At 27.2% G+C, this 20,714-nt stretch overlaps 3 protein-coding genes across 4 annotated transcripts in view; 1 reads left to right on the forward strand and 2 right to left on the reverse strand.

The window, feature by feature from the left end:
• The window catches only part of LOC136971373 (bifunctional heparan sulfate N-deacetylase/N-sulfotransferase-like), a 66,822-nt gene extending 53,170 nt beyond the window's left edge, over positions 1-13,652 (reverse strand). Inside the window, exon 1 of the mRNA XM_067265817.1 lies at positions 13,479-13,652. The gene's annotated coding sequence lies outside the window, so the exon portion shown is untranslated. The remainder of the gene's footprint in view (positions 1-13,478) is intronic.
• LOC136971370 (cadherin-23-like) overlaps positions 1-20,714 on the forward strand; it is a 132,186-nt gene that overhangs the window by 4,008 nt on the left and 107,464 nt on the right. The window lies entirely within an intron of this gene.
• On the reverse strand, positions 15,354-19,340 carry LOC136971372 (uncharacterized). 2 transcript variants are annotated; one of them, XM_067265815.1, is made up of 4 exons: positions 19,149-19,340; positions 16,891-17,597; positions 16,084-16,395; positions 15,354-16,003 (listed from the first exon to the last, which is right to left on the reverse strand). In XM_067265815.1, the coding sequence occupies exons 2-4, from the start codon at positions 17,589-17,591 to the stop codon at positions 15,829-15,831; spliced, it is 1,188 nt and encodes a 395-aa protein (XP_067121916.1). In that variant the 5' UTR covers positions 17,592-17,597; positions 19,149-19,340; the 3' UTR covers positions 15,354-15,828. The 2 variants fall into 2 exon arrangements, with proteins under 2 accessions (XP_067121916.1, XP_067121917.1); XM_067265816.1 differs by having other exon boundaries at positions 15,905-16,020.

The raw sequence follows: 20,714 nt of genomic DNA on the forward strand, positions 1-20,714 counted from the left end.
ATTGAAATTTAGTTCATCTAAACTAATCTTTTTCCTTTTATTTTAATTAAAAACAATGTACTTTATACATTTCAGATAGACTAGGATATTTTAGACTAATGTTTTAGATAAATAAAAATAGCCTATATTTTAGATATTATAGTAATTTTGAATCTGCTAACTGAAACAAAAATTCATTGTAAATAATTTACACATTATATACAAATTGATTCCATTGTATAGTTTATAAAAATGTAGAATCAACTAGTATATTAATGGTTTGTTCAGCAGAGATGAAGAACAGAGAATAATATTTCAATCTGAACTACCCAAGAAATTTCTGAAAATCCACATTAAAAATCTGAATCCTTCCTGACAATATGATGATACTTCATATTTATTCAAGCTAAAGTGCTTTTGATAATTTGGTGGTTAAACGATAGTTTTATATAGCAATATTGGATTATTTATTTCAGAGTTATTGATATTAAATACATATGTCAGCTGTTGCGGAGGCGGATATTGGTGAGGAGCCTCAATACACCATTAAAGCGGTGTATGACCTAATTCAGAAGAAGTTCTCTCAACTCTCTGTGGATTTGGGTGCAATTAAGGAAGAATTATATATATTGAAGAAGAGACAAGATGACTTAAAGGAAGAATTGAATATTGTGTCTCATAAAGTGGAAAAATTGGAACAGGGTGGTAATTATGACAGTCTGTTGAGAGGTAAGATTGAATTTCAATTAGATAAGTTAATAAATGAAAAAACGAGGAGTAATATTGTTATCTTTAATTTCTCGTTTACAACTGAAGACCCGTCTGCAGAGATTTCTCATTTTATTAGAAATGAATTAGGTGTCGAGGAATTTTGTTTGTCCGGTTTGGTCAGAATTTCTGGAAACGACACCAAGTCTATAGTTAAAATCTCCCTTGCCTCTGTACATGAGAGAAACTTAGTCCTGCGTGCATTCTGGAAGGCAAAGCCTAACTTGTTAAAGAGATATAAGGAAAATATAATAATGACAGCTGACTTATGTAAACGGTCCAGGGTCAGGAAGCAAAAGCTAATTGCAAGAATTGCCCAGGAGAGGTCTAATGGCCATAAAATCATAGTTAGAGATGACTATTATATTAAGAACGGCATAATGTTCACATACGATATATATTTAAATGAAATCATCCAATTAGACTGTTTTTTATAAGGAATCAGGAGTCTCGCGATAATCTGCTAGGATTGACGAATAATAATAACCTTTTACTGAGTGGCATAGGGACTAATAATTCTATGACTCGGCGAAATGCCAACCTAAATTCAATGGTTTTGACTTCTCCGGGGGTGGTTCAATGTGCCAATGCTGGGAATGCTTATATTACTTTTTGGAATATTCAAGGTATGGTTAATAAGGTTAGTGACCGATCTATAAAGCATTACCTAATGTCAAATGATGTTGCTGGTATTTCTGAGACTTGGTCGATCAGTTCTGGTTTTGTGGACAACTTGGGTTTACAAGAGGATTTTTGGGTAACCCATAGTACAGCACTCAAGGAACGAAGATTCGATAGACCGGCAGGAGGTCTTTTGTTATTAATTAAGAGATCGTTTGGTAACTTAAAGGATGTACAAGTTAAACCTTGGTACATTTTTAATTTAATTGATCTTAATCCCAAACTTCATAAATTGTGGAGAACGAGTTTATTGGGAATTATATTAGTATATATTAATCCTACTGTAAACTATAATAATTATATTGAGGAATTGCAAACAGTAATTAATCGTTGGAGTAATATTACAGACTTTTGGATCTTGGGGGGAGACTTTAATGCACGTATTGGCGAAAAGATGGATGTAGTTTTTCAAGGAGATAATCCGGTTGTTAATAACGTTAGGAAATCCAAAGACAGAACTATTAACCCGGCGGGAGGACGCTTCTTGGAATTTTCGCAGGATAATAATTTAACCATACTAAATGGAAGAATTGCTGGGGATGTGCCGGGAGAATATACGTTCCTGAGCCATAGTGGAAAATCTGTCATTGACTATATACTAGTTAGCGAAGATATGCTTTATTTTTGCCGATCAATGTCTGTGGTCGACAATGATCAGTCTGATCATTTCCCAATTCAATTAACCCTAATGAGTCACTTGAGGGAAACAAAATCTTTATATCCTAACGGTCAGAAGCGACTAAGATTTGACAAAACAAGATGCTTAAGATTTAATTTACAAAGGATAACAAGAGAAGTTCCAGAGAGGTTTCATGAAGTGCTAAATCAAGAGGATGAGTCAAGTCCGTTGGCTAATTACGAAAATTTTATCTGTCTGTTAAATTCGTTTCGTGCTAAATTTTGCTTCAAAAGTATGCCGCGCAGGTTTATTCAAAGATGGTACGACAATAAATGCTATTATCATAAGAAGAAAAAACAGCGAAGCCTAAATCAGTTCAGAAAATCTAACAAGGAAAGTGATTGGAAGAAATACATCGATAATAAAAGAATCTATACCAATTTGATTAGAGCAAAACGAAGAAGATATTATGCTGATTTAAACAAATACTTAATAGGAACGAAAGATTCTAAAAAATTTTGGGAAGTGATTAATAGTTTTCGACGACCTGTTGCTCATTCGAAAGGATCTGTTAATATATCGTTAGAAGAATGGAATAAATTTTTCGATAATTTTTCGGTTAGATATAGGGATAAATTGGCGATAACTAGAATGGGAAAATTTAAAGAGATGGAGTCTTTGCCAATGGAAGAGGTCTTTACTATACAAAAACTTCATTCATGTGTCAGGAAGCTAAAAACTAAATCGGCCCCGGGTTTTGACGGGGTTCCTAATATAATATTAAAATTTCTACCAAGTACAATTTTAAATTATATAATCAGGCAATACAATAGATTCTATGTAATGGGTATTATTCCTGAGTCGTGGAATCATGTGATTTTTCGAATGGTATATAAGAAAGGAGATAGAGCCAATCCAGCTAACTATCGCCCGATAGCTTTACTTTCGACATTTCGCAAACTTTTTACTGCTATGTTGGCGTCTAGATTTATTGAATGGACTGAACATGAGAATTTACTAAATCCAACCCAATTTGCCTTCATTTTAAGTGGTGGTACTCAGGTTACTTTGTTTGTTTTGTTGGCCACCATCCAGATCCAGTTATTTAAAAAAAGACACAAAGTTTTTGCCTTGTTTGTTGATCTTGAGAAGGCATATGACTCAGTGAATGTTCGGGCGTTGCAGAATAAAATGTTACATTGTGGAGCGGAGAGTAATATGGTCAAATCGGTCGGGCTATTGTTTGGGCATTATAAGATGATCTGCAGATATAATGGTGATCAGGGATGTCCCCATTCGATTTACCGAGGCCTATTACAGGGAGACCCTTGGTCTCCCTATCTGTTTAACTTTTATATTTATGATATTAATGATATTTTCGATAATGACGACGATGGATTCACGATAGGTAGTACGGTGATCCACTCTATTTCGTATGCCGACGATATTATTATTCTAGCACCGACGGCGGTTGCTCTTAGAAGGAAAATACGACTATTAACTATGTACTTTTCTCAATTGGATTTGACCATTAATCCGAAGAAATCTCACATAATGATATTCAGGAATGGATCAAGACTTCCTAAGAAAAATATGTCTTTCTTTATTGATAATACAGAGATTAAGGTGGTCAACGAAACAAAATTTCTAGGAGTAATTTTTTCACCTTTGCTTTCGTTTGAAAGACAGACTAAAGATATGATGGTCAAAGCCAATCGATTAATCCAGGGTGTGATCAAGCTTTGCGCCAAGACTCGTTTGGGCTCGATCCAAACCCAGTTTAATCTATTTCAGTCCTTGGTTTTTAACTCTGGAGTTATGCATCTCCTTTGTGGTGTCTCTCCAATGTCCAGAAGCTAGAAGTTATACAGAATAAATTCCTACGTAGATTGTTTTGGTTGGATTACAAAACTCCAGGAAGTGCGTTAAGAGTGGAGACAAGTAGATTTAGTCCTATGGCACTCATCATGAAAAGATGTTTAAATTTGATAATTAAGCTAAGAGACAGTGGTGGCATTACATTCAATCTTTTGTATCAATTATATAAGAACTCTATACAGAAACCATCTAAAAATAACTGGGTTTCTCTAATCTCTAAAGTGATAAACGGTTTTGGCTGTGCGTTTGAACCATTTATTTTCCCGTCGGATTTTGAAGAAGAAGTATATCAACAACTTATTTGGAATGTTCTTAATATCTCTCATTCGCGAGACATAGAAGACACTCGTTTAAGAATATCACAAAACAGCTATAGTACGATATTATTATTTCCAAGTAATAATAGTTATCTATTCTCTAATTTGCCGTTTAAAATGAAGAGACTTTTTATTCAACTCCGACTTAATTCTAATTCCCTAATGTTTGATAATAGATTGTATTTATACGAGAATACTTCTTGCCCAAGATGTTGTGCGTCCTTTTCCAAATTTCATCTGATTTGTAAATGTGAGAAAAGCCTTGAGTTAAGGCAAAAATACAATCTTATCAGTCTACATGAATGTGATTCGGTAGAAGCTATGTATAAAATATTTCATCGGGCAACATATCGGTTTGTCTGTAATTTATACAATTATGTTTTAAAGTTTTTTGATACTTAATTGTTTTTGTATTATTCGTTGTGTTGCTTGTAAGCTGCACAACTCTCTTTGTAACAGGCTGAGGCCTTGACTAATAAAATTGATTTGATATTAAATACATATATTTTATAATTGTATAAATGCAATTAATTTTCAATTATCAACATTTAATCTGGGATGCAAATGAGATAATATTTTCTTCATATAAATACTGCATGTTTTAAAACTGTAAAGCCTTGAGTTAGAAAAAAAAAATCAGCTCTTTATGTAATCTCAGAAAAGCTTCTAGAGAGATCTCTGACTTAATACAAGCTTGTATATCTATTGTCAGCTGATGCATACAGTTATTTAGTAAACCACTGTAAGCAGGAAAATCATAAAACATTATATATAATGAGCAGCTTCATATTTCATGAAACTCTTCAAATTTTTTTTTATCAATTCTGTCAGCAGAATCAACAATATTGAAATTATACTTCAGTAGTGCAACACAGATATTACTATCTTTAATTAACAATCAACCTACTCTGAATTCACTTGATAAAATGATATTTTTTAAAGTACGCGGGATGAACAATATAAACTGGACTGCAAGATTTTCAAATTTGAAACCATATTAAGCTATCTAAAATAGATACAGAGATTACAGAGATGAACAAATTTTATCAATGAATAATAATAATGAATTTAAGGATTTCTCTATATTATGAATAGACATTTGACTGTTTGGTAGCAATACTTATTTCATGCTATTAAAATCCTCATTTTAAGTATTCATAGTTTTATCATCATATGATTATACAATAAAAACAATAGATTGTAAATAAAAACATTTAAACAATCTTATTTTAAGCACCAACAACTTTAAAATAAATAACTTGACATAATTTCAAATTTTCATTAAGATCTGAAATAAATTTTTCACAAAATCACAATTTGGGATTGATATTGAATCTTTACCCATTATGTAGCACATAATAAAAGCTTTTGAGATGTGAACCAAATCAATGTTAGTTAGATTCAAAATTGTTTCTTTACATAATTTAAAAAAACTGAATCATATAGAAACAGAATTGCCAACTTTTAGAATAACAAATTCTGAACACACTGTGGAAAAAAATCAAACTTGAAAAAGTGATGAACAAAATAAAAATATAATTTTATAAGCATATAGGCAAATACATTCAAAGATTTTAAATAAACATGGAAAATAAATAGAAGTATGTAATTTATAAGTAATCATTAACATGTATATATAATACATACTAGGGAAAGCCATTAAAGGCTATTTTGATATAATGAATACAAAACTAATATTTTCCTGAACTTTGCTAGACAATATTACAAAACAGTTATCTAAAAACATTGTGTTTGCAATGTTGCTATACACAATGATGTATCAAAGATGGCCTTCCCACTGTCAGAGTGACTATTGAGGAGAAGATGTGTTATAAATCTTTATGATCAAAAGATAAGAAAACACTGAAAACTGAAATTTAATGCAGGATGGTGGCTCAATATGGAGACAATTGTTTAATCCAACATAAGGTGTATGATTCAGTCCAGAGTTTTAAGGAAAGCAGATACATTGTCTATGATTAGGTCTGACTAAGTCAATCAACAACTGTTGCAACAGAATCAATCAAAACATAAATTGATATGCAAATTAGGGGGTCCTGGAAAATCATAATTGATGATATCTCTGCCCAATTCAACACAGTTTTGGCTGTGCATACAACATTGTTCACAATGACCTTGGATACAGAAAAGTTTGCAGCAGGTAAGTACAAAATTGTGCTGAAGACAGATTATAATGTGTCATTCTTAAATCTCTGGACCCAATCATACACCTTAGGTTGGCTTAAATGACTATACTGAGTTACCATTCCACACTAAATTTCACACATTATTGTGGCTTCTGACCAAAAAACATATAACACTTCACTATTTCCAGTATGTCTAAATGATTTGAATGATTTGTTATTGTCTTCTATAATACCATCATCTTCTGATTCTTCAAGTTAATCAATCAGGAATATTTTTAAAATGTACATTGGGTAATCTGTCAAACTCATTCCAAGTCAATGTATTTACCATTATTCAATCACCATTGATTGAAAATGGAAAGCACATCTCAGGTACAAAAAATATAGGCTATAAAAAGAAACATACAGTGACAAGTTCTGACATGCTTAGAAGCAGGTGTTCATATACATGTGCTTCTAGAACAGGCCTGGCCAACCCGCAGCCTATCATGTTAAATTGTGTGGCCCACTAAGTGATATTATATATCTATTAAAACTTTTTTCTGTTATGTGTATACCAAAACAATTAAATAAATGAAAATTTGCGTGTGTCATTGTTATAATGCGCAAGTGCGAGTACGAATTCTTGGTATAACAATAAAATCTTATTCATTTTATATTTGTTTTACTTTTTTAAAAGCATGTTTGCCTAAATTGTGGCCCACCGTAATGTTACGCGTGATCAATGTGGCCCGCGAAACAATTTGAGTTGGCCAGGCCCATTCTAGAACATGTTTGTGAACATCAAAGTTAGTCCAAAAATAATAAACATTTTGGTGATCTTAACTTAGTAGTTTGTGATTAAACATTTAATAAAAACCATTTGAATTTTAGTAATATACATCATAATCAAATTCACAGAACTTATTAGCACTGTTATAGTTGTAACAATAGTCATATTTTTATCACTCTTGAAATTAGATTTTAAAATATTCTGCATTAACGGAAAAAGAATTGTGGTCTTTTTATTGATAAAATAATAATTGATTAAATAAAATTACATATAATTAATAACATAAAATAAAATAAAAATATATTAAAGATATTTTCTTAATCAGTTTTATCAAAACTGTTTATATACAAGATTATTTTAATAGAGTAAATTATTTATTATACAAATATTTTCAGTTTGTTTATTCTTCTTCAGACTCAAAATATAACAAATACTTAGCAATAAATTATTAAGATACAAACATTTTCATCTACCTTAAGTAGTCACCTTTTATCTTAAACAAAATTCTAAAGCAGTAATATTTTAACATCTTGCGTGTAAAAGTAACATCTTGAATGCACTACTTAAAATTATGATTGATGTAAAGAATTATATAAGCCTTACAAAAGTTTAAAGTAATTCTGTTTACACATTAAATAAGACTGCTACAGGTAGTTCAAAACATGTCTTTTTTAATTTACTGACGGATATTAAAAGTTGTTACATTTTGAATTCATATGTCAAGTTTATGATGGTCTATATGTTATTTCTAGATTCAAAGGAAATACAATTTAAAAATTTAAAACTATACTAATTGAATTTATCTGTTATCTTTTTAAAATTTGTATCTCTGCAAATATCATAATCAGTTTTGTGATTTACAGTTTGAAAATAATATAAATTATAATTATTAAAAGTTATAATGTACAAATAAAATGTTAATATTATTTTAGCATGTTTTTTGTTTGGAATTATATTTTAATCATGCATTTTCATCCAATGCTTATTCAGTAGGACCCCGCTTAACATTGCCTCAATTAACGCTGATTCAATAACACGGTCTGCTTGAAGCCTAAAAACGCTCAAAATTTATGCTAATTCAAATTAACGCAGCATTTCATTGATTCATATATAATACAATTATTCCCAAACACGAACCAATCAGCAAAAGGTGGCAATTTGTCATAGCACTGTACTTTCCTTAAATCTATGTTTGTTTCGTGCAATTTTGGAAAAAACATAACATCATGGATGCATAGGAAATATTGACTTTGCTTGGCATGAATTAACTGATAAATGCATGAACAGAGTGTGGAAGAATGTATGGCTGAAGGTATCCAAGGATTCTCAACGAGAAGAGCCAATCATTGACCAAATTGACAACCTAATCAATACAGCAGGACTAGACGTAGACGAGCAGGATATCGAGGAGTTACTGTAGGTTTCTGGTGAGAACCTTACAATGACGACCTTCAAGAACTGGCAGAACAAGGAATTCATGTAGAACTTGAGAATAGAGATTCTGAAAACGAAGTATCCAAACAACTTGTTACAGATTTCCTTAGCAAAAGTTTGATAATGATAACCAAAATTGTTGATCAAATTGTAGCGAATGATCCAGATTTTGAAAGGAGTGCAAAAGCAAGACGAGGCATTTTGGATGCGCTCTTCTGCTACCGACATTTGCTTGAGGAAAGAAAAAAAGCGACAAATGAAACTACACACCTTTATTGCAAAAAACAAGAATTTCAGAAGAGCCAGAACCTTCATCACAAAAAATGAACTTTACATTTCTGTGTGCATATGTTCTGTGTTATTTAACATATATTATTATGCAAATTAATATGAAAATAACTTAAAATATAGTAAAATTTGTTTATTTTTGGTCGGATGTTCCCCTTTCCCTATTTACTCTATGTTAAAATGACTTCGTTTAATGCTGTTTCACTTAACACTTTGTCATCTAGGAACGCATCCCCTGCATTAAACGGGGTCTTACTGTCCATATTTAGTATTTTTACGGAAATCCTCTCACAGCTATGTTTTTTTGTATTTTTCAATTTTCTGTTATTAAATTAATTCATATATATATATATATAATATAACTTATAAAATTATTTGCAGTTTTCAAAATCCGATAACACTAATTTATAATTATCTTGTGATCTATCATTTGCCATATATCATAGTTTTTATCCTTCCAAGTAAGTGATGATAGTAAATTTTAATATTTAATAAATCATATCAGATTGTTAATTTTTTTTTGAGTATTTTAAGAAACATGTTAACAAAAACTCTCTCTTCAATAAGCCAATCTTCAACTCTGAATACAGAAAACTTTTAATTGTAATTTAAAAATATAAAATTTTCTATATAATTTGCTGTATGTTATTTAATTGTATTTAATTAAATACTAGATAAATTCAGAATCGAATGTTTTCTAGAAGAGAATAAAAAATAAATGTTAACTAAATATTTTCAAATGAGGTTAATCATTATTGGGGACCAGAATCAGCATACACAAAAATTATGTAAACATTATGAATCCACAATTTTAGGATTCCACAAAGTAGGCAGGCTATCATTGAATTTTAGTATTCCAAAATATCTTGGTGGATTATAGTTTTTTTAGTACTCAGTAATAGTATTGTATATTAAAGTTTCTGTTAAAAATCATTGAAATATTTATATCAAACCTAAGTTGTTACTTAAAAACCATTTTGTAATTTTAGTACAGCCTTACTAGCAACCAAATTATCTATATCCAATTTCTCACTACAATGAATCATGCTCTTTAGTAGCTACCCATTGTTATATCCAAATCAAATAATCCTAGTATTACAAACTTCTTCAAAGCATATTGTGAAAAATTCAATGCAGTTATGCTAATAAAAGTAGGAAATAGGGAGGAATATCATTCCCAGTATTTGTTTTCATTTGTTTCAGCATCTGGTGCTGTGTCCAACCATGATTGTGTAGTTTGGTGATCTTTATCATAAAATTTTAGTACAGTCTTACAAGCTTATTCTTAACAATTCATTACAATAGGTTCACTATCTCATTTATTTATTTTTATTGCTCTGTTTTTATGTAGTAATTTTTAATATGATGTATATAGTTCAGAGTAATTACATTGTTTTCATTACTGTCTACTGTGTCATTAAAGAAAATGTAGTTCATATAGAATTTCTAATAGACAAGCGGCTTCCCTGTATGGTAATAAATACTTAAATTTAATTATTTTCTCTAAATAAATTTTGCATTTCCTAGAAAAAAAAATACTTCTAGATTCAACAGTAATCCCAAAGAAAAGAAATAGATAATGTTATATCCTCAATAATATAAATATGTTTTATAAATAATGTAATTTAATTATATGATAATGAAAATTTAATATAATTTAAACAAAAAAATAAAAGAAATTGTTTTCAATTGTCATTTATATTAATTATCATTCAGTATTAATATTTTCCAACTTTATACAATTATAGTAAAACTTGTGGAAAGTTTATACAGTTTTACTATAATTATATTGTCCAAAAATTGCACATTCTTGTGATAAGAAATAAAAGACACAAATTTAAAATCTCTGGAATCTGTTTTCTGCTGTGAGAACAAATGGAACGAACCCATTCAGAATCGCACAGTACTGAATATTTTTTTCCAGTTTGACATGTTTTCATTTTGAAAAAGTTTTTTTTAACATTGAAAAGCACTCTGTTCTGAAGAAATTTTCTCATTTATGCAGGTTTCTGTTTCATTGAGGTTCCATTTTGGACAGGTTTTATTATAATTCAATCACACAATGTAAATTTCTAAAGCTATGGAAGTAAAAACATTTAAAATAAAAATCCTATCTAATAGCAATCATACACAATTTAATTAAATGAAAAACAGCAAGAAAAAATACAATGAAACCCAAAAACAAACTGTCATTTGCATTTCCTAAAATTTTACAGGAGAGCTAAAAAATATGTCATTTCAATGGAGCTAAAAATTTTGAGTACAAGGTTCAGAGTTTTTGTTAATGTCAGAGAGAGTGCTTAAAGATACACACTACTTACTATGATTGTATTATCCAAAATATATTGCCAAAATTTTGGCAAACTATAGAAATTGACTTTACAATACATTAATGCAAAAATGTGGTTTTTTGACTCATTATTGGAGATACCAGGTTTTGATTGCCAACCAACAAAATGCATTTTAAAAATGATGTTAAAATAAAATAGATTTGAAATATTCAGAATAATAATAATTTTGTGCTAGTTTAAGATGTTTAATTTATTCAATAAAAACACTAAATTTTTGAAAATATTAACATTATCAAAATAAAATAATGATTAATTTTTTCATTTCATTTAACTCTATTTTGTATTTTAAAATAAAAATAAAAAATATATTTATTAATATAATAATTAATGTGTAGTTTCTTTATGTATAAAAGGAAAATCTTACTTTCCTTTTAAAACTTATTTTGAAAAAACTGCTATTCAGTATTTTAGGTAAAAGCAATTTTTTCCATATAAGTGTGTCTTTAGTATGTGTCAAAATCTTAAGGCATAAAATTTATTAAATTTTCATGCCTCAAAGGTTTTGAAACAAATATTTGATTACTAATTCTCGTGTAATATAAATCAAATAGATTTGAAAGAATGTATTTTAATTAAATGCTTTATTAAACAAAACTAAAACAATTTTTAATTTTCACTTTGAAATAATTTTGAAAATTATGTACTTATCTAAATTTATGAAATAAATTATTTTGATATCAAAATACTTTATAAAAGTACACAATAAATTTTTTAATACATAGTTCTTAATATTTTTAAAATTTCATAAATATAGAGAACTATGATAATTCTATTATGAAAATTTAACAAAAAAAAAAAAAAAAAAAAATTATATATATGAGACTTAAGGCATAAAACTTTGCACAGTGATTAGATAATGATACAAGATAATGTATTTTTATCCCTAATAAAAATTATTTCTAAAACCAGTTTTATATATTTTAAGAACTTAACCAGTATAATAAATTATACATTTCAAAATGTAAGATTAAAAAAATTTAATTATTTCAAGAAACTTAAATAAAACATCTGTATTTTAATTAAAGTTTCTATCAAAGTTTAACATTTGATACTTAGTATAACAATATTTCTTTTAAATATTAATATATGACACAAAACTTATAATTTTATACTACATATTTACAACAATCTTAAATATCCATACAAACTTTCTTAAAAAAGTACATTTTTTTTACTTAAATATATATATTTAATAAATGAAAGAAATATTGTTTGCTATTTTGTTTTTTTCTTTACAAGATAATCCAGTGAACAATTGTTCATCTTTGTGTACATATTCACAGACTACTTTTTTCAGTGAGAATGCACCAGAATGCCATTCCAATTTTGTTTTTTTTTTTTTTTGTTCTTATGAAAAGATTAAAATTCCCAATGCTGATAGTCCCGGGCATATTAATGAATTTATCAATGAAGTACTAAATTGAAAAATCTGTCTACTTTTGTTTAATTGCACATTTTGAACTTTCAATTTTTGAAAGTTACAATTTTTTAAAATATTTTCTTCTTCAATATAATTTTTCAATTAGGAGCTTTATAAATGAACAACTATTAAACAATGTAATTAAATAAGAAAAAAATATATATTTGTTTATTAATAATCTTCATTTTTTTTCTAATTTTCTAAAAATAAATAACAAAGTTCAAAATGTAGCACAGAAATCCTATATCATATTTTTAAATATTAAAAAAAATATATTATATATATATATTAAAATAAGCGAAAATAGGTGACAAAACCTAAAATAAGTGATCTAACACAAAGAAAAAATAAATAAATAAATATTTTAATGTTATCATGTTAACAAAAACCACTTTATCATTGGATTATAATAGAGATTAAATTGTTTTTTCTTTAATAAATAGAGAAATAAATAAATAAATAAATTACTTATTAAGAAGTTTTGAATGTTGGATTTAATCAATGAATTTTAATACTTATGAATGAGTTTATTTTTTTATTCAGAAGTATTGTTTTTGAATTAAAGTTTAACATTTTGTATTGTTTACTAATTAATAAACTTAAGATGTTATTATAATCAATCGTGTGAAAAGTTTGTATGTAATTTGTTGAATAATCAAATATAAAATGTTCTCCGTGATTATTATATCATTAATATTATAAAAATCGATATAGTTAATTAATAAAATTTTTCAAATCCAACCATATTTCTTTTCAAGGTAAATCTAAAAACTTGAGTAGATTATTCATAGAGATAAAGTAGTTAGGCCTACATCAATACCTACCTTTTTCACTCTGTCTGTTTATAATTTCACATTTTAACAGGTATATTAAACATTTTAACCTGGTGACAACGACACTTCTTCATACAATAATACTCTTGCCAAGATAACAGCAACCACTCTTTTTCTGGTCGATCTAAAGCATCGTTGCATGATACTAACAAGCAACGACGGTAACTAGGTACAGTACCTAAACGGCCATCTGGTGTTGAAAATGATGAATTTAATTTTTAATTTTTTTTATTTATTTTTTTTTTTTAATTTTTCTTTGCAGTAACTTGATATAATTGTTAATAAGAATTTTAAAAATTTGTTTTAACTAATTCTTTTTTATTATTTAATTATACAGGTAATTTATAGTAAAACAATAATTTAAAAAAAAAAGTTTTATTAGAAATTAATTTTCTTTTACTTATTATTTTTATTTTAAATATTAAGTATATTTTCTGATTGAACATATTAATAAATTTTAATAAAATGTTATTGTTTTAAACATCACAAATTTAAATATTTTATGTTTTTTTTTGCAATTTATTTAAAAAATTAATATAGTATTATATACGGTATATATATATATATATATTTATTATTACATGCGCCATCTGTGAGCAAAATTTAAAATCTGTTCATTAATGTAATAGATTTTAAATCGTTCTTAATTCTCAAATATTTGAACATAATACTTAAATATAACTTATTTTTAAAATAAAATTATAAAGAATGTTTATTTTTTGATTATTAATTCATTTTTTAAGTAAACAAATAAAAGCAGCGTTTTCTTGTTCACAATTAATTATGGTTTATTCTATTATTAAGCGAAAGAAAAAAATTTCGTTAAAGTCTATAAATATATGAAAATGTATTGAAACGTGTAAATTATTTATGTAGCTTTTAATAGAATGAAGTAATTAAAGATGTTTTTTTTTTTTTCCTAGTTCTTCTCGCTGTCATTTCTCACTTCCTGGTCCATTTTACTTTGACAGTAACGGATATATCACATTTACATAACATATGACGAAATACAGTTACGAGTGGTAACACATGTTGATTTTCAGGCAAGTAGAAGAATAAGTTCCGTTTGAAACCTTAAAAAAAAAATGCGCTCTGATGATTAAGATGATTTTCTTCTTTATTTTTCCATCCTAAAAACTTGTTTATCGCTTCTTCTTGGAAAAAAAAATGGGGCAAATTCTTTAAAATTGATTCCTGTTCAACTAATCTTGTCTTCGCAATATTTTATTTATTGTTTATTTTATTATCATTATTATTATTATTGCTAACAATCGTACATAAAAACATGAAACGACAAGTATTAATAAATCAAATTTGAGAAAGTAAAGAGATAAATCAATTTAAAATTTTTATTTAAGTAAACTTTATTATTTTAAAATTGATTTATTACATTATTTATTACTTTTTTTTAAATAAAAACTATAAAACACGATTTAATATATTATTCATATAACAATGTATCATTGTTGATTACGGTTTTTGTAACGTGCGTATTTATAAAACCCTTGTATTATTCATCTCAAACACTCTCCTATGCCACGCGTTATAAAGTTTTATTAAATTACTTTACTGCTTTTATAGTCTTTAAACTCATCTAAAACTTATACAATTATTAAGATTTTGAAAAACTAGAAATGCAAGCTATTTTTTTTTTTAGCTTAAATAAATAAATAAGTTATAAAATACTTTATTTAAAATGTATTGTTTCAGATAATTACATTGTAACTTATAAAAATAATTATATTATATTTATGATATAAATAATAAAAGATGCGTTATAGTATAAAATTGTTTATCAAAACTCCTTTTTTTTAAATTTAAAAATAAGCAGCAAGCTCTTTCTTTGATCAATCTGTTACACGCTAAAAAACTCTGAATGTGAATAACTTTTCTTTTAAAATAATCTCTTGGGTATGATATACAAAAGATAATAGTTTTTCAACATAAAATTTTACTTCCTCGTAAAATGTTTAATATGTAAATACCGTAGTTGTTTGTGACTATCAATGCGGGTAATATACGAATACGAAAAAAATGCGATGTGAATTATAATATAACAGAATCTATGTAATATAAATAAAATATATATATATATATATATAGCCTATATTATATTACTAATCCTAAGAGTTCGAAATATGCAAAATAAACTAAAATAAGATATTTTTTTATGAATAAACCGCACTCAACCTGACGAGAGAGTAATACAAAAATCGATCGATTCAACGCACTTTTTTACATTTTGCATAAAAAATGATGTGGTTTCTAAAGTGTTGGTTTTTTTATACACAATCCATATCATTCTAACGTTTGATCTATACTAAAATAGATTTAGTATATATTAAGTCTCGTTGGCGTGACAAACGCATAAACTTGGAAATCGATATAAACCCATGAAAGGACAATCTGAAAACTTCTGAGGATCGATACTTATCAATAACTGATAGCTATACTTCTGTACACATTTCGATTTTAAACCGCAGTTTCCTAGTTTTTTACAAGATTCACCTGCGTTTCTGAAAGAAATTATTTACTTTATATATATATATGTATGCAACAAGTATTAAAAAAGTATATAAGAGAAAATTCAATTTACCTGCATGTCTCTAGATGGACTTTCTGAATGTAGTTTTCAGTTTGAACGATCAGGTACCATTTTCCTTTAACATTTTTGGATAAACTCGGTTTAATATATTTTCTATCCACTTCGCAAAGTTTTCCATTTTCGCCAGAATATGAACTCCACGACCACGGATTATAATTCTTTCGTTCTTTAGTTCTTTTATTTATTAAATCTAGTTGATAATCGATCGTTTCGGGTGTTTTATCATCATTCGTTTCTGGAACTTCCACGTAAAGTTTAGTTAACAGATTCGAACATCGGCTAATAACATGCTCTATATCAACCCTATTATAGAATAAATCAAAAAGCTATTTTTAAAATTATATTATTGACACAATTTTTTAATGTTATTGCTCTTAAAGCCTACATATTTTTAGTTACAAAAAAAAAAAAAAAATACTGACTCTAATCAAACGTCCTCTAACAAAATATGTATTAGAAACTGCAACAAAAGACCAATAATTTTCGTTTATTGACCTACTTGATAAAAATCAAAAGCAATCAAAATGCATTTAAGATAAGTAAAATTTACCTCGGTTTATTCTAGTTTTATATAATAGAAACAAAGTATCGTTTTTTTTTTTTTTTTTAATCCATTGAACCACATAAATCAATCCTTTTAATTGATTCGTAAGCAATAAAACGGGTTAAATTAGTACTTTACAGATATTACATCGCTCTTTATTACATAATTAAGTAATTTTAAATTGATTAAAGTCAAATGTGAACTGCTACACTTAAATACTATATTTTGTAGAAGAAAAAATAAATCAGAGATACCTCGGATAATTTTCTCCAAGTTCGCACCATCCCAAATCTTCTTTTCCATTACAGTCTAATTCAAAAGTCTTATTAAAATCAGATAAAGTCGTTACAATATCCGCTTGATTGGACGTAATGTAAGGTTGACTAGGTGCAACGTAGGGTTCACTAGGTGCGACGTAGGGTTGACTAGGTGCGACGTAAGGTTTTGGAGGATTAATAATTCTTTTCGAATGTACTAAAGTGTCATTACGAAGTGTCGAGTTAATGGCGGATACGAAATTCGACACACGAATCGAAGTGAGCGGTACGAAACCAAATTCAAATTTAGGATTCTTCAGATTAGCGGGAAGGCCGTTAAGATTCGGGAGTTGTTCGTCGTTAACGTAAATGTCTTTCTGAACGGGATAATATTCAACCGGTCTTTGTTGATTAGGTCTGCGATGGTTCCTATCAATATGTCGAGATACTATAGGATATTCTGTTACGTCTAAGTCTAGATGAGAATTTATATTTCTTGCAGGTATTCTTCTGTGTGCCGTTTCCAAATTTGGAGAAACAATTGATCCATGTAATGAATTGGATGAAGTATATATTACTGGATTTCTCTGATTAGCAGTTATTAAACGAACGTGTGATAAGGGTGGTGGTAAAACAACTGGTTGAGGTACTGATATACCTTTGGCTTCGATTATTAATAAGATTATCAAGTAAAACATCTTATCCTGAAATTTAATGTAAATTTATTATTTAGATTTAAATAAAATAGATCATAAAAACAAATGTTTTAAACTTCAAGTTGTTTTCAAAACAGTGGCGGATTTAACGATCCGGGAATCATAAGCGGCACAATATTTAATCCTTTTACAATTTTATAAAAACATTTTTCTATGATATTATTTTAAAATGAGAATTTTTACTTCAATAATGACAATTATAATTATTAGAATACTTCGTAAATAGTTCGAAGTAATTAAAACTTAACATGAAACTTGACCAAATGTTTCAGATTATAAAATTAATTAAACTTAATTAACCTATATCAATTACTAATTAAAGAAGATAACTTATTAATTTTTCTAGCCTTGTAGTATGGTTTATAAATAAAATATAGAAAATAACATACCTATGTAATTTTATTTGCAAATTATTATTTATGTATAGAACGATTTTAAGAAACAATGCCTGCTTAATTGATTATATATAGGCTAAATCTGCCTCTGTTTTTAAATAATTTATATATAAATAAAATATCCAAATTTAAGAAATTTAACCTATAATTCGCTATATAGCTAAATTTTTAATAATACGAGATCGAGCAGAATACTGTATAAGCTTAGATAATAAAAAATTAAACGTAAAAATTATTTTTATTATTTGTTCTGTTCCTTATTACATTTCCATAATATAAATAGTCAATTTTGAAATTTATTATACAAGAAATTTGCCTCTATTTATTTATATAAATTAAAACATGGAAAATTTTATAGTAATACAGGGCAGAGATGTATTCTAGGAGGGGCAGAGGGGCATACGCTTCTCCTTATCTATAAGACTTTTCATATCTATTTAATTAAAAAATTACGCGAAAACCTACAAAATTGTCAAGAAAGTTAATGACGGCTGCACGATGACATTTTGATTATCCTTTTTTTAAAAAAAAAAAACACTTAAATTTACTTTTAAAAATTCTGTATAATCAATACACTTGAATCGTGAAATTTAATGAAATTTCTAGACTTTAGTAATTATTATATTTAATATATTTATATACTATAATTATATTTAATATATTTTTATAAGGTTTTTTTATGATAAGCTTCTTGTTTGAAGGAATTTATATAATTTTTTACTGTTAAATTTAAAATTTCTTAAATCTAATAAATGAAGAAATGATTTATTTCATGTTTTCCATTTTATAATTTTTAATAAAGTTATTAATATTTTTTATTTATAAAAAAAATAATAATAAATTAAATTATATATTGTTGCTTAAACTAAACGCTTAAAATTCTAAATATTTTATATTTAAATTTTAGTTTTTTTTTTTAATTTAAAAAAAATAATTAAATAATTTTTACGTTTTATTGATTTTATAATTCAGAATTTTTAAGTTGATATAAATTAAATATTTTATATAGATTTTATAAAAATTCTAATAAATATTATAAATATATTGATAAAATTATTTTAATATAATACATAATATGCATAAAAAAAGCTTAGCGAGACTCTATACAAAGATCGCTTCTGTAATGGTAGCATTCCTTACTTACCTTACTTGTTTGCGTTCAGCTGTTTAGTGACCTATCTTCAGAATACTTACTCGTCGACCTCATCAATGGGTGTGGTATTAAGTTAAGGTCTGGGACGATGACGTCAGTTCGTCTACCTTCGGGCCAAAGGAAGTTTAATAGTGTGCAGGAAACGACCTAGTGCCCCACAGGTTGCTACTTACGCATTATCGAATCGGGTTCGTTACGGCACAAAAACAAAGCCGTATTTTTAAAATTTTTAGGATTTTTGAATGAAAGTAAAATACTAGAATATTTAAAATACATATAAATATAATAAATTATTCATTTTTTTTTAAATATAATGTAAAATAAAATTAACACACAAGAAAAGAAATTTGCCTGGGATGACTTCTTATGATTAAAATTAGTTTAGTTTTCATTAATAACGAATTGTGATGAAATGACAGTTTTTACATAATTTTTATTATTTTTTTTAATATAAATTTAAATTTTTGAAAGTTTTGTAAAGAAAATATGTGAAGTCCAAGAGTAGTTTTGTAAATTTTTCCAAAGTTTCTGAAGTCATCAAGTTACAAGTATGTCGCTGACCTCTTTATAAAGCATTCAAAAACTTTCAAGTGGAAAACTCCATTGAACTATTAATCTAAGGTATGAATGGATTTTTGATAATATTTCCTGCTTGTCTGCAGTCGTTTATCTTTTTATATTCTCAGGTGACAGAGCATGATGAGATCATCATGCTCCGTAACCATCTGAGAATACAAAGCTGTAAAATCACAAAGGCGATCATTCCATTTTGAATAAAATCTCCCAAAACATGTAATCCTAATACACGTAGTATGAATAAACCTTTTCAAAAAATATCAAAATGATGGTTATCTGTCTGGTTTACAATAGAGGTTTATGTTTAATTACAGTACATACACATATATATATATTTTCCTATCAACTATTTGAAATTCAATGTGAAGGTTGCGTGTTAGTCTGAACTAATCTATTAATGTAAATTGCTGGAGGAGAAAAAAGTACTTATCAAACAGGACTTGATATACCACTTGACTTTATCTCCTTTGTCAGAAACGTTTTGAGAATTTATATGAATTATATAATGTTTTTTTAATTGTTCGTTCTAATCCATTAGATTTTGAATAGATCTTTTGTATAATCAATAAATATGCATATAAAGATATGTGGTTTTTATATCTGTTTAGAGTTTAAAACCTTGGTTTGTTTACCTATCAAATTTCAAATTTTATATCTATAGTAAATCTGATTTAAGTCTTACACCTTTCAATATACTGTTTTGCTTATCTTCGACAGAAAATAGCATTATGACAGCTTAAATATTTTTCTATCTTATTTTGAATAACGGTATCTATGGGGGAAGAAAACCGTATATTTCTGTAAATCGATATGCATCCTAGCATAAAAAAACCAAATTTTCTTGTCAAATTTAGTAGAAACAAGTTATTATGTGTAAATGGATTCTGACTGTAGAATATCCATCTTATTTTATTTTTTCGAATAATATTACAAAACATATCCAGTATTTTTACATTAAAGTACCGTATAATTTTACTAAAT

The sequence above is a fragment of the Centruroides vittatus genome, unplaced genomic scaffold (assembly GCF_030686945.1).
Source record: "Centruroides vittatus isolate TY-2023 unplaced genomic scaffold, ASM3068694v2 contig_2480, whole genome shotgun sequence".
Lineage (NCBI taxonomy): Eukaryota > Metazoa > Arthropoda > Arachnida > Scorpiones > Buthidae > Centruroides > Centruroides vittatus.